The sequence below is a fragment of the Tupaia chinensis genome, unplaced genomic scaffold (genome assembly GCF_000334495.1).
Source record: "Tupaia chinensis unplaced genomic scaffold, TupChi_1.0 Scaffold140308_1, whole genome shotgun sequence".
Classification (NCBI taxonomy): Eukaryota; Metazoa; Chordata; class Mammalia; order Scandentia; family Tupaiidae; genus Tupaia; species Tupaia belangeri.
The window spans coordinates 638,116-652,604 of NW_006200185.1; the positions used below are offsets into that span (position 1 = coordinate 638,116).

General features: G+C 38.8%; 1 protein-coding gene across 1 annotated transcript in view; it reads left to right on the forward strand.

The window, feature by feature from the left end:
* FRMD7 (FERM domain containing 7) overlaps window positions 1–14,489 on the forward strand; it is a 52,305-nt gene that overhangs the window by 17,528 nt on the left and 20,288 nt on the right. Inside the window, exons 5-7 of the mRNA XM_006162612.2 lie at window positions 336–378; window positions 3,006–3,084; window positions 5,886–5,983. Of these exons, the coding sequence (XP_006162674.1) occupies window positions 336–378; window positions 3,006–3,084; window positions 5,886–5,983 (220 nt within the window). The remainder of the gene's footprint in view (window positions 1–335; window positions 379–3,005; window positions 3,085–5,885; window positions 5,984–14,489) is intronic.

The following is a 14,489-nucleotide window of genomic DNA, read 5'->3' on the forward strand; positions in this document are numbered from 1 at the left end:
AATGTGGAGCCAAATGCCTTCATTAGTCTTTGTAGCAACTAATGAGCCTTGTATGTGACACCTCTGTCATCCTACTGAGGCAAGGGAGCAGTGATTCAAATGTCAACAACAAAGAATTTATAGATCAACAATGTTCACTGTCATTGGGAAAACATAAGGGGCCAGATTGAGTGTGGTGAAGGTATGTCATCTCTTTGACACGGTTTCCAACTATCTGAAGAAATCTAAATAGTTCTGTTATTTGTTTATTTCATGTTGACCTTTATTTATTACCAAAAAGAAAAAGAAAAAAAAACACATATGTCCTAACAATTTCATCATTGATGTTATTATAGGTTTGGTTGGAACTCCTGAAGCCTATAACCAAGCAAGTAAAAAGTAAGTATAGAAAATCATTTGAGGCAAGTAGTTCCCAGTTAGGACCTTGAAAAATATTTTAGTCACACCACACAATTCCTCACCTTAATTTAAAGAGAGAAGAGGGCTTTGATATATCATTTCAATTCTTCATATATCCAGTAAATTTGGCAATTTAGAAAATTGTTTTAATTCTACCCAAGATGAAGAAAATCATGCTGCTGGATCTTTGAGTAAATCTGAAGAACCTGGTAATTACAGCACTCTAAGGATTGGCTCTGGGAATATGTCTCTTGCTCTGGCACTGCAAATCTTCAAGCATCCTTGATGTCAGTCTGCAATGCTGTTCACCTTCTGCCTGAGCATTCTTTGGTTTTGTTATTTTTTCCCGTCATTTTGCTTCAGTTCATATTTGAGTGAATATTTCCTCCTATATTTCACAATTTAGCGTGGTGGTTCTCAAATTTCAGTGTGCATTAGGATCGCCTGGGTTTCTTGTTAAACTGCAGATTCCTGGGCCTCGTTCCTGGGTTGGGGGCCAACAACCTGCATGTTTAACAAATAAAACAGGTGTTTCTGAGGTAGATGAATTTCTGCCAGCACTTTGACAAACACTGTTTTAGTGTTTTTTTTATTGGTTCTTCTTTATGCTCTTCACATGTTGGGGTGGTTTTCACAGCTCTTGTCTATTCTCACTGCAAAATGATCATCTATCACATTATTCTAACAGATTCAGAACTGGTCTACCAAATCGACCATCTACACTACTCTCAGTGGAATCTATTGAAAATACAAACCTGATCACCTCACTCTCCTATTTAAGATGCTTCCATGGCTCCCTACTGGGAGCCTTTCTTACAGGAAGGGCCAAAGTCAGCATGATACGTAAAGCATAGGACTCTAATTTTCTAGCCTTGCCCCTCCCACTAACCACATTGTCTTAGGTCCTTGGGAAAGTCATGACCTATTTTTCTATGCAAAAATGCATCATGACTTTCCAACAACCCAATATTTCTACCTCCACTGCAGATGAAATACAGGATGCCAATGAAGTTATAATTTTAAATAAACTTTAAAAAATAAATATACCCATGCAATTGTTTCTCTGAAGTTCAAGTGAACAGGAAATCCTGTATTTTTACTTGATAAATCTGGCAGCCATATTCAGGCATCATCTCCTCTAGGAAATTTTCCTTAACCTCTTTCACATTCTTTTCTCCCTCTTGTGCTTCCCCAGTGTTCAGTGCTTCCAGCACTTTGTGGGATTGTAATTGTATATGTCTGTCTCTTCTATGATTTACTCCCAATACCTGTCTAGTACAATACTTGGTGCATAACAGGCACCCCCAAAATATTTATCAAATAAATGGTGCTAATACTACATACATGAGTTTAATTTTTTTAGAGACAGAGAGAGATTGAGAGACATAGAGACTGAAAGCAAGAAGTCACACCCCGCACCCCGGGGGATGGCCGTGCCAAAATTTCCTCTTCTCCATTCTCCTCTTGGGAGTTTGGGTACTCGTGTACACGTGCCTAGAGTGAGTTTTAAGCCAGCAGGTCCAGGCATCAACTGTGTCCAGAACTCCAACTGTAGTCGACTATGTGGGAGTCCAACAACATAACCATTACGCCATCTGCTGGTCTCCTTTTGTTTCATTTTTGTTGCTTTTCTTTTGCCATAAGGTGCTTGAGTTCACGGAACAGAGAGTGGGAGAGTGAGAAATAATCCCCCAAGGGGATGGCCATGCCACAAGCCTTTCTCTTCCATTTTCCTCTCAGGATTTTGGGCACACATACACACATTCTGTGTGTTTTTAAAGCTGCTGGTTCTGGGACTTGCACTGTGGAGTCGGCCATGCAGTATCCAGCACCTTAACCACCATGCCACCTGCTGGCCCCATGTGTTTAGATTTTATTTATTTATTTTTAAATTCATTTTTTATACAGGGTCTTGCTGTGTCACACTCCTGCTGTCTCAGCTTACCAAATTACCAAATAGCTACGACCATAGGCACGTGCTACCACACCTCACTCTATTTTAATAGGGTCTTGCTACGTTGCCCAGGCCAGCTTTATAGCTTGTAATCCCCCTGCCTCTGCCTCATAAATTACTGGGATTACAGGCTCATATCACCATGCTAAGCTTTGTATGTATTTACTTATGATATAAGAAGTTTCTTATTATCAAATGCAAGAAGGTGTGAAGATAAGTAGATGTGTTTTCTTAACGTATATTTTAAGATAAATAGAGGCATTGGTCCGTATTGCTTCACCTACCCGAACTGAAGCCGAACTCTTCTGTCAGCCAGGAATGCAGACTCCCAAGTAGCAACTGGTGTATTTTTCTGATGGGACACTTCACAGGAGAGGACATAGTAGACACCCAAGTGGCACAACTTTACAAAAAGAATTTCAAAGGGAGAGAGGGTGGGAAGAAAGATGAGAGAATTTTCTTAATTGCTATCCACGTAGAGACAAAAATCCAGAATAGTGACACTTTATATGAAAACTTGAAATTGATAAGAAATCTCTGTGGGAGGTGGTATAGGGGGAGGGGAGAAAAGAGAAGAGGTGTGTGTGTGTAATTATCTGTAACTGTTGTGATGGACATTTAAAGAAAACTTATGGAGATATTGTGTTTTAAGATCCTAAGGAGGTTGTTTTCAAATTTATGGTGAAATTTTTCCCAGTGGACCCTGGACATCTGCGGGAAGAGCTTACAAGGTATAGTACTTATTTATGTGTCATCATCATGATGTCACTTAACAATTGTTCTTTTCTGTTTATCAGGAAAAGGGCCCTCATTGTAAGGCCTGGCTTTAAATCATTCTCTGAGAAACTAAGTAGCTCCAGAGAGGGAGGGCCTGGCTTCCCCACCAAGGTGTTAGTCTTCCAAGGCTAGGGACTGCAAGGAGAGGGAGGGGTGGTACTCTAGAAGTGATAGCAAACCTGTGCGACCACCTGGGGTTTATGCCATTACCTGCTACAATGATAAGCCTGCTCACCTTCATGGCATCTGTGTTTCAATCAGGAGATGGTTTAACAGCACAAGTATGAAATTGACTGATTTCCATGGACACTGAAAATGGGGGTATTTGTGTGTGGATGTATTCCATGAGTAGAAGATGAAATATTCTGGAATGATGATACCTAGGAAAAATGCTCCTTAGACTGATAATATAAACCTATTTACTTCTGCAAAAATACATCACCAACATAAGACTCCTTCAAACTTTACTCTTCTTTCTAGACTTAGATGCTTACTCTTAGCAGGGATCTAAAAGATAATCTGGTCTAACCCTTTTGGCTTACTGATAAGGAAACAGGTCCTTGGAGCTAATGCGACTTGGCCAAGATCACAGAATGCTGACAGTTATTCTCCCTGATATCTACCCTCCAATATGGTTCATGGCCAGTTCATCTTCATTCCTTTTGTGCAGGCAGATTTTTCTGAGGGGCCTTTGTAGAAAACACTTTCAGAAATCTTGCTATCCCTCTCTCTCTGTTCCTCTTAGTCTCTCCTAGTTCTCTCCACATTTATGAGTTGTAGGCCACTTTCCCACATAATTTGATATCTTGGTATCTATATCAGTTTGCATTTGCTAACCCATTTCAGTTGAATTTCAAATTGTGACCAATTTTGATGGAGATAAACTTGCTCAAAAAAAAAAAAAAAGAATGAGAAAAATCAATGTGATGATAAATGATTCATCAGCTGTTCAGAACAAGGATTTGGTATTTGTAGCAGGCAGCTGCTTTCTTAACAGCAAGGAAAGTGTCAAATAACAAGGAGTTTCCTTTCTTTCCTGCTAGGAGCAAAATGAAATTCACTTTCCCTTTAACAACTGAAGCTGATTATTCATTTACATCTATATTTGAGAACTGACAATAGCAAAGGTTAGGATTCCTTTATATTTTCTCCATTTGTTCATTTAAAAAATACTTAACTATAGTTGAGTTTGAGGGTGCCTTGTTTGGGGCTAATACATGGTTTTCTGAGAATGGTGTGCAAATGTAATTTTTCTGATTGAATAATTTCTAATGTGTTAGGTGAGCTCACAATTTGAAGGATTATAATGATGAATACTTTTGTAAACTGGATAATCACCTACTAATTTACCTGCTTTTTTGATTTAGATTTTCATATATCACCTCTTATTAATTTCTAACTTGCCACATTGCCTTTAAAGATTAATTGGTTAAAAAATAGTCCACACAGAATTTATTTAGAAAATCACATTTTATGTAAAATAGGGAAATGAGTAAAGACAAATATATGTCTTAATGTATTACATAAAATATTAGAACCAATTTTTAGACCATGGAAGAAAGTGGCCAGGGTCGGGATTTTTGTTACACATTTTTTCCTCCCTGAAAGTTAATCTCCTTTGATAAGGGCTTATGGGACTGGCCAGTAGGTGGCTAAGGTGGCTGAATGCCTAATGGCCTGCTGCATAGTTAAAATCCCGGGCCTGGAAGCTTGAAAGACATGCTGGATGCGCGTGTGTATGTGTGTTTGTGTGTGTGTGTGTGTGTGTGTGTGTGTGTGTGTGTTTGTGTGTGTCCAAAATCCCAGAGGAGAATGAAGGAGAAGGGACTATGTTGTAACTATCCATGTTGTGGGGTGCTTTTCCACTTTGTCTCTCTCTCTCTTTCTCTCTTTCTAGTGAGTACTTGCACACTAGAGCAAAACTAGATGAATAAATAAAAATTGTTCGACAAACGCTATCTATTTAGCAGAGCCTTGGATAATAACCTGCATTTTATGAGTCCCTGATGAACCTTCAGTGGAAAAAAAAAAAAGTCTAGCTTAGTGTTCTATTTGGTCAACACTAATTGCATACCTACCTTGTGTAAAGTGTTGTGCTGGGCACTGGTGATACACAGACAATGGTCCAGGCAAGGACGATGACATGGGCAGAATCATGGTCTCAAGTCCTTGATTTCTGAAACGCCATCATTTGAACAGGATGCAGCCTAGATTCAGTGGCGGGGCTGAGTTGTGGTCATAGTTCCAGTATCTTTTTGTAGTATGATTGTGTTAAAAGCACCTAATTCCTCTGTTTTGTGATTGTAAAATGGGGTGATCATTCGTGTTCCACCAACTTCCTAAGTTGTTATGGTAGAGAGTACCCGATAGCGTTTTGTAAACAGTATAGTACTTTCCTTCAAGCATACTTATTCCTGTTGAATATCCTTTTGTCTCTAGCTGGGGATGTGGCTTTGCTATGTGGCAGAAACCACCAGAGGATGATTGGCCAATTCTCTCAAGTTGGTGGGAGGATTTGGCCAGGGTGATTCCTAATGGCTGTGAGGCCTGCCAAAAGTGCTGGCTCAGCCAAGTTGTGGTCTGGGGCTGGTCTGAAGCAGAGGCAAAGTCTCTGCATTACTCACCACCCCAAAAAGGCATCTGACTAACTGGGGGTGCCGTTCTTTTCCTGAATCATTTTAAATCTGGGAGAATGAAAATTTGTCTTTCTCATTCCTGTTTCTTTCTTCAGAGATTTTCCCCAATTTCTTTGCAGGTACCTTTTTACTCTCCAAATAAAGAAGGATTTGGCTCTAGGAAGGCTCCCATGCAGTGACAACTGTACAGCGTTGATGGCATCACACATCTTACAATGTAAGTAGCAAATGTCTGTTTTGGGGCCTATCGGCCAGGAAGAGAACTAAGCAAAGAAACTGAATACCCGATTCCCATCCCTGTGCTGAGACTTAACACAGGAGACAGCCTGCAGACAATGTAGAAAAAATAGCACGGTTTAGCAGAAAGAGGCTAGTTCACTGCAATTATTGATATATGCTTTCAAATCCTGTTTGTACTATTGTACTACTTCCTGACTGTTATAGGGTGAAGTCCCTTTGCTTTCCTGAATCTCAGTTTCCTTGTCTTTATGATTGTGATAAGAATATCTTCTCAGAGAGTGGTTCTGTAGGTTAAAAGTAAATTCTGATTTTCTTTTTTTTAAAAGAGTTATTTAATTTTATTTATTATTATTTTTAAAATTTGACCAGAGAAAGAGAGAGAGTAAGGGAGAAGAAAGTGAGAAAGCAAGCCACCAGGTCTGAGACTTGCACCACAGTCAGCCCCAGGATACATCTCTGGTATATGCTCTCTGTGGCACAATGTCATGTTCAATGTATTCTATGTACAGAGAACAAAGTGCAGAGTGCAGCAGGTGGAGAGAGGCTAAAAGGGAAAAAGCCCTCAGGCATCTATTAGTATTTCCCATATCCTAGCAGTCAAGTAGTTTGACTAGGATAAATAAAGGTAGTAGGTAGAAGGAAGCCTTTGGGGAAGAGTGGGGGCCCTGCCTGGGAGAAGGTGACACTAGCAGGGCATAGACAGCTGGAGATAGAATCTTTTCTTCTAGGGTCAGCCGGGCTGTCCCTCTATTTTAGAGAGTCCTCTAAAGAACAGGCTGTTTCTTACTAGTCCTGTAAGACCATACTTCACTTTTTGTTCATTTCTCAAGTTCATTTTTGACCTCTGTCCCTTGCCTTCCTTACAGTCCAGAAATGGTAGATTTCTCATTTTACAAGGAACTTCAGAATGAAGTGCTTAGATCAGGACAATGTCTGAATCAGTATTTGCCAAGTGACTCCTGACTGCGACAGGTGATGAGAACCCCCAGGATTTCAGAAAAGCAATGGGCAGTAAGAACAATGGTAATTGTGGCAGTCTGATGGAGGAGGTATCTTTCCTGCTGGGCCTTAAAGGGACACATACGTATTAGATAGGTGATAATAGGCAGAGGAAAGAGCAAGAGAAAAAAAAAGTGGGACAAGAAGGAGTATTTACTAAGAGAAAGAACGCTCCAGTATAGTTGTTAGGAGAGGTGGTAGAAATCAAACATCACTCTGAAGGGTCTTCAATGCCAAGTACACTAACCATATGTCCAGTACTGTACTTAGCACTGGGGAAGGGAAAAGAGAATAGAGCAGGTAGAGAAAACAATGTTGGAAAACATCTCTCTCCCCTGGCTAGCTATTAAAGTAGCAGTCAGGGGATTGGGGCTCCTGGGCAGGTGTTGATGGGGGAACCCAATTTCATTCTTAACAGTTCAGCATTATGGATTTGGGCATTCCCTAGTGGCCACTTCAGGCATAGCATAGAGCACTTCGGCTTTTCCAGATATTTTATTTCTTAATAGAATTTTTTCCATGAAAAAAAGGTAAAATTTCAGGGAGTTAGCTCTTCACAATTCATCTTGGTCAGACTACTTCACAGGACTCTGAGATCATTTACACAACATAATAAGACCACTCATTTATTTGTCTGTTCATTGTTTCATCCAATATGTGTTGAATGCCTGCTATATTCTAGGCATTCAAAACCCTCCAACGTTCTTACCTTCTTATCTGTCTAAGTCTCTCTTACATGCCTCTCTGCTCTAACCAGACACTCCTTCTTAAACATACTTTGTAAATATAAAATGAAGCCCCTCTCTTAAGATTTTTCTTAGTAACTCTTCTTTGTCATTCTTTCAAAAAATTTTGAGTACCTGCCACAAGCCAGATTCTATTATGAACATTGGGAACACAGCAGTGAACCACACGAACAAAAATCCTTGCCCTCATGAATCTCACATTTTGACAGTGGAAGAGAATTGGATAATGACCAAAATAAGTTAACAAAGTATATGATGAATGTTAGAGGGTGATAAGAGCAATGGAGAAAAATAAAGCATGATAAAGAGGTGGGAAATTCTGGGGATAGTTACTGTATATTTATTTATTTATTTTACAATATTCCCCTGAATTTACATTTAATCATTGTACATTTTTACAGTATACATGGTTTTATCCTAGCATGAATATAGTGCATATTACTCAAGTTAAAGGCATTACTATATGCATTATTATCAGCAGATAGCTTTTCATTTTTGTATCTATTAAATGTGTCTGCTTTTTCCTTGATCCCCTCCCTCACACCCCTTTTACCCACTCTCTATCGCTACCCTCTCCTATATGTCTCTGGTATCCATACTTGCCCTCCCTGCTACTATATCTTCCAATCTTTCTGCTTCTGCTATACAACGCATTCCATATATATTAAGCAGGGATATATAACACCTGTATTTCATAATCTTGTTTGCTTCATTTAGCATTAAATTTTCTATATTTGTCCACTTTGTATCAAATGTCAGGGTCTCTTTTTTTTTTTATGGCTAAATAGTATTCTGTAGAGTACATGTGGCACATTTTTTCAGTCTACTCATCTGTTCTTGGACATTTGGATTGATTTGATGTCCAATTGTGAATAATGCTTCAATAAACATGGATGTGCAAGTGTTTTTCTGGCTGAGGGTTTTCCTCTCCTCTGAGAGATACTTAAGAGTGGAATTACTGAATCATAGGGTAGTTCTATTTCTAGGTTTCTGAAAAATCGCCATATTGTTCTCACAGTGGTTGTTCTAATTTACATTCAAACCAACAGTATAGGAGGGTCCCCTTTTCACCACAGCCTCATCAACACCTACCATTCTTTTTTTTAAAGAATTATTTATTGGGGCCAGCAAGTGGTGTGGTGGTTAAGGCTGACCATAGTTCGAGTCCCGGACCTGGCGGCTTCCTTTCTCTCTTTCTCTCTCTCTCTCTCTCAGTCTTTCTCTGGCAAAACTCATGTGAAAATAATAGTAATAATAATAATAATAATAAATCAAGTTAAATAAAGTAATAAAAAAGAGAGGTTTTAAAAAAAGAATGATTTTTTTCAACTTTATTTATTTATTTATTTCAATTTGATAAGAGAGAGAGAGTGAGAAAGTGAACTACAGTCGGCTATGTGGGAGTCCAGGGCCCTTAACCACCACACCACCTGCTGATCTCCAACAGCTATCATTCTTTATTTTTTTAATCTTAATCATTCTGACTAGAGTTAAGTGGTATCTCATTGTGATTTTTATTTGCATTTCCCTTATAACAAGTGATGTTGAGCATATTTTCAAATGCTTTATGGCCATTTGAATGTCTTCCTTGGAGAATTGGCTGTTCAGCTCATTTGCCCATCTTTTAATTTCATTGATTATTTTTTTGTGGGGGTAAACTACTTGAATTCTCTGTATATCCTGGTTATCAGTCCCTTGTCTGTGGCAAAGGTTGCATATATTTTCTTCTACTCTTAGGCTTGTATTCTCACTCCAAATTATTGTTCCTTTAGCTGTACAGAAACTTTTTATCTTGATATGTTCCCACTTGTCTATTTTTGGGGTTATTGCTTGTGCTTTGGGCGTCTTATTTAAGAAGTCTTTGTGTACTCTAATGTCTCTAAGAATTTGTTCCATGTCTTCCAATTGTAGTTTTTTTTTTTCTTTTCTTTTTTTGAGAGTTTTTCTATAGGGCGCATGCACTTGCCAGGAAGACAGAGAGAGACAGAGACAGAAAGCAAGAAATCACAGGGAGTATGGCCACGCTGCAATCCCTTCTCCTCCATTCTCCTCTCAGGATCTTAGGCACGCATGCACACATGCCCAGCGTGAGTTTAAGCCACTGGGTTTGGGACTCAAACTGCGGTCGACTACATGGGAATCAAGCGACATAGCCATTACGCCAACTGCTGGTCCCTTCACTGGTAGTTTTATAGTTTGAGGTTTTGTGTTTAGATCCTTGATCCATTTTAAGTTGATTTTTATTAATGGTGAGAGATGCGCATCTAATTTCATTTTTCTGCAGGTAAATATCCAGTTTTTCCAGCACCATTTCCTGAAGAGATTTTCTTTTCCCTGTTGGATTGTCTTGTGCCCTTTGTCAAAGCTCAGTTGGCTAGATGCGCATCTAATTTCATTTTTCTGCAGGTAAATATCCAGTTTTTCCAGCACCATTTCCTGAAGAGATTTTCTTTTCCCTGTTGGATTGTCTTGTGCCCTTTGTCAAAGCTCAGTTGGCTATATATTTTCACGTTTACTTCTTGGTTCTCAATTCTGTTCTATTGGTCGACCTGCCTGTTTTTGTGCAAACACCATGTTGTTTTGATTATCACAGCTTTTTAATATATTTTGAGGTCAGGAACTAAGATGCCTCCTACCTTTTTTTTTTTATCAGTATTGCTTTGGTGATTGGGGGCCTTTAATGATTCCAGACAAATTTTATGATTTTTTTCTATCTCTGTGACAAATATCTCTGATAGTTTAATCTGAATTGTGTTGCATTTGTAGATTAATTTCGGTAGGATTGACATTGGATACTGTGTATTTAAATAAGGTAGTCCGGGTACACTTACTGTGAAGGTAACACTTGAACAAAGACTTGAAAGAGGTGAGAGAGCAAGCTGTACAGCAAGATCTGGTAGAAGAGACTTGCAAACAGAGATCATCCAGTGCAAAGGGTCTGATCTAGAAACATGTCTGAGGTATTTAAGAAACTCAAAAAGGCTTTCGTGGCTGACTGGAGCTGAGAGAGGAAGAGAGTCATTATGGATTGCCTTAAACGTGTATTAAAGACCTAGAATGAAACTCTAAATGAGAAGTAAAGCTATTGAAGTAGTTTAAAGAGAGAAGTGAGGTACGTAAATTAGGTTTTATCAGGATCAAGTTGACTACTGAAGTGAAGATAGACCATAGGAGGAAATAGTTGAATTGGGGAGATCAGATAAGAGTATTTTATAGGAAAGAGAGATGGTGGTAGATTGGACCAACATGGCAACAGTGAAGGCACACATTTGTCACCTTCTTTTTTTCCAGAGGTTTTGGCCATAGGATGCATGAGATTACCAGAGAGAGAGAGAGAAAGAGAGAGAGAGAGACAGAGACAGAGACAGTGAGAGGGAAAGTGAGAAATCACTCCCCCCCAGGGGATGGCCACACCGTAATCTTTTTTTTTCCATTCTCCTGCTGGGATCGTGAACACTCATGCACACGTGCCCAGCGTGATTTTCAAGCCACCAAGTATGGGACTCAAACCATGGTCATCCACATGAGAGTCCAATGATATAACCACTATGCCACTTGCTGGTCCCAGCAGTTGTCACCTGTTACTGGTGATATTTACACATTTGTATGTCATAGATTTCTTTTTAGATGGCCATAGTCTTACCTAGAGACAAAAACAAGCATAGTCTTACATTTTATTATGTTTTCTTTAGGGTCAACATGGGACCTACTGCTTAATAAACTGGAAGATGACTCTGTGTGTGTATGTGCATTTGTATATGAGATTTCTTTTTTTTTTTTTTAAATAGCTCTATCAGGACCAGCAGATGGCATAATGGTTACGTTGCTGGACTCCCATGTAGTTGTCTATGGTTTGAGTCCCAGACTCAGTGGCTTGAAACTTATGATGGGCACGTGTGTGTATGCCCAAAATCCTGAGAGGAGGATGGAAGAGAAGGGATTGCAGCATGGTCATACTCCCTGGGGAGTGATTTCTTGCTTTCTGTCTCTCTCTGTCTCTCTGTTGAGCACACATGCCTTATAGCAAAAATCTCTAAAATAACAACAACAACAACAAACCCAAAAAATCCACAGCTCTTGTGAGGTATAATTTACTTAACGTAGGGGCTGGCAAGTGGCATGGTGGTCAAAGGCGCTAGACTCCCACATGGCCGACCACGGTTCAAGTCTCAGACCTGGTGGCTTGCTTTGCTTTCTCACTTCCTCTCTCTCTCTCTCTCTCTCAGTATCTCTCTCTGATCAAACTGGAAAATAATAATGATGATAATAATAAATAAAGTTAAATAAAATAATTTTTTTAAAAATGTACTTAACATAAAATTTATCAAATTTTAAATGCACAACTCAATGATTTGTAGTAAATTTACAGAGTTGTGCAACTATTACCACAACCCAGTTTTAGAACATTTATGTCATGCCAAAAGAGATTTCTTGCGCCCATTTGCATTCATTCCCAGCTCTCACACTCAGCTCTAGGGAACCCCAAATTTGCTTTCTGTTTCTGTAGATTTGCCTTTTCTGGAACATTTCATGCAAATGGAATAATAAAATATGTATTCTTTTGCATCTGACTTTTTTCGCTGAACATAATATTATTGAAATTCATACATGTTCTAGCATGAATGATAGCAAATTGCTCCCTTACATTGCTGAGTAGTATTCCATTTTATGAATTTTTACCATATTTAGTTCATCTGCTTATGTGGCAATGGACATTGAAATTACTCCCAGTTTAGTAATTATGAATAATGCCATAAACATTGATATACACAAGACTTTGTGTGGGTACATGTTTTCATTTCTCTCAGATAAAACTCTATCAGGCTAATTGCTGGGTCTTGAGGTAATTTTATGTTGAATATTTTTTAAAGTTGTTTATTTATTTTTAAGTTTGTTATAGGGCATATGTGCTCATAGGGGGGAGAGAGAGAGAGAGAGAGAGAGAGAGAGAGAGAGAGAGAGAGAAAGACACTATATCAGAGAGAGAGAAAGCTACTAGATCTGAGATGCAAACCATGGTCAGCCATGTGGGAATCCAGCACCTTAACCACCATGCCACCTGGCCTTATGTTGAACATTTTTTTGAAAAAGAACTATTTTAACTTTATTTATTCATTCATTCTTTTTTTTTAATTTCACCACAGAGAGACACAGAGAGTGAGAGAGAGAGTGAAAGAGAGTGAGAGAGAAAGTGAGAAAGCAAGGCACCAGGTCTGAGACTCGAACCATGGTCAGCCATGTGGGAATCTAGCATTCTTAACCACTATACCACCTGCTGGTCCCATATGTTGAACATTTTAAGAAATGGCCAAACTGTTTCCCAAATAGTTACAATAACATCAGGAATGTAAGAGGTTTTCAATCTCTTCACACTTTCACTAACAGTGGGTGTTGTTTATCTTTTCGATTATGACCATTGTAGTGAATATAAAATGGCATGTTTTTGTAATTACGGGCATTTTCCTAATGACTAATGATGTTGAGCACATTTTCTACATGTGTTCATTTCTACATTGTTTTGGTGCAAAGCTCATTCAAATATTTTGCCCATTTAAAAAATTAGTTTTTTTTTAAGAATTATTTTACTTAATTTTATTATTTTTTAAAATTTGGCCAGAGAGGGACAGAGCAAGAGAGAACAAGCCGCCAGGACTGGCACTTGAACTGCAGTCATCCATGTGGAAGTCCAGCATCCTTAGCCACCATGTCACCTGCTGGCTCTAAAAAATGAGTTTTAAAATCTTATTATTGGGGACCAGTAGATGGTATAGTGGTTATGTCGCTGTATTCCCAGTATGGCCAACCACAGTTTGAGTCCTAGACCTGGTGGCGTCAAAATCACACTGGGTGTGTGTGCGTGCATGTCTAAGATCCCGGGAGGAGAATGGAGGAGAAGGGATTGTGTGGCATGGCCATCGCCCCCCCGCCCCCCCGCCCCCCCAGGAGCTGATTTCTCACTTTCCTTCTCACTGTGTCTGTCTCTCTCTCCAGCAAGCCTGTGTGCTGTAAGGTAAAAACTTCTTTAAAAAAAGTATTACTGGATTTAAAGAGATCTTTATATAGTCTGATTAAAAATCCTTTATGGAGGGACCAGCAGTTAGCATAATGGCTATGTCGCTGGACTCCCACGTAGTCGGACATGGCTGCACATTTCTCTCCCAATCTGTGGCTTGTGTTTTCATTTTTTAATAATGTCTCTTCATTTCTTAAAATGATGTCTTTTGAAGTATGACAGGTTTTAATTTTGGTGTAATTACACTTCATGAATTTTTTTTTTTTATTGGATCATGATTTTGGTGTTGTATCTAAGAACTATTTGCCTAGCATGTGGTCACAAAGATTTTCCCTTTTCTTTGAGATCTTTTATAGGTTTACTCCTTGTATTTAACTCTATGACCCATTTTTATTTAATTTCTTGTATGTGTGTGCTATATGGTGTGAAGTAGGGGTACTTATTTTTTTTTACGTGAATATCCATTTGTTCCAGAACCATTTGTTGAAAACACTGTCATTGATATTGTCTTGGTATTTTTGTCAAATACTAATTGACCATAGTCAATTATTTCTAGATTCTCAATTATATTCTACTGATGCATATGTTAGTTTTATGCCATTAGTACACTGTCTTGAATACTATAGCTACATAGTATTTTTTTTTTTTGGAGAGACTTTTTGCTATAGGGCGCATGCGCTCGCCAGACAGACAGACAGAGAGATAGAAAGCGAGAAATCACCCCC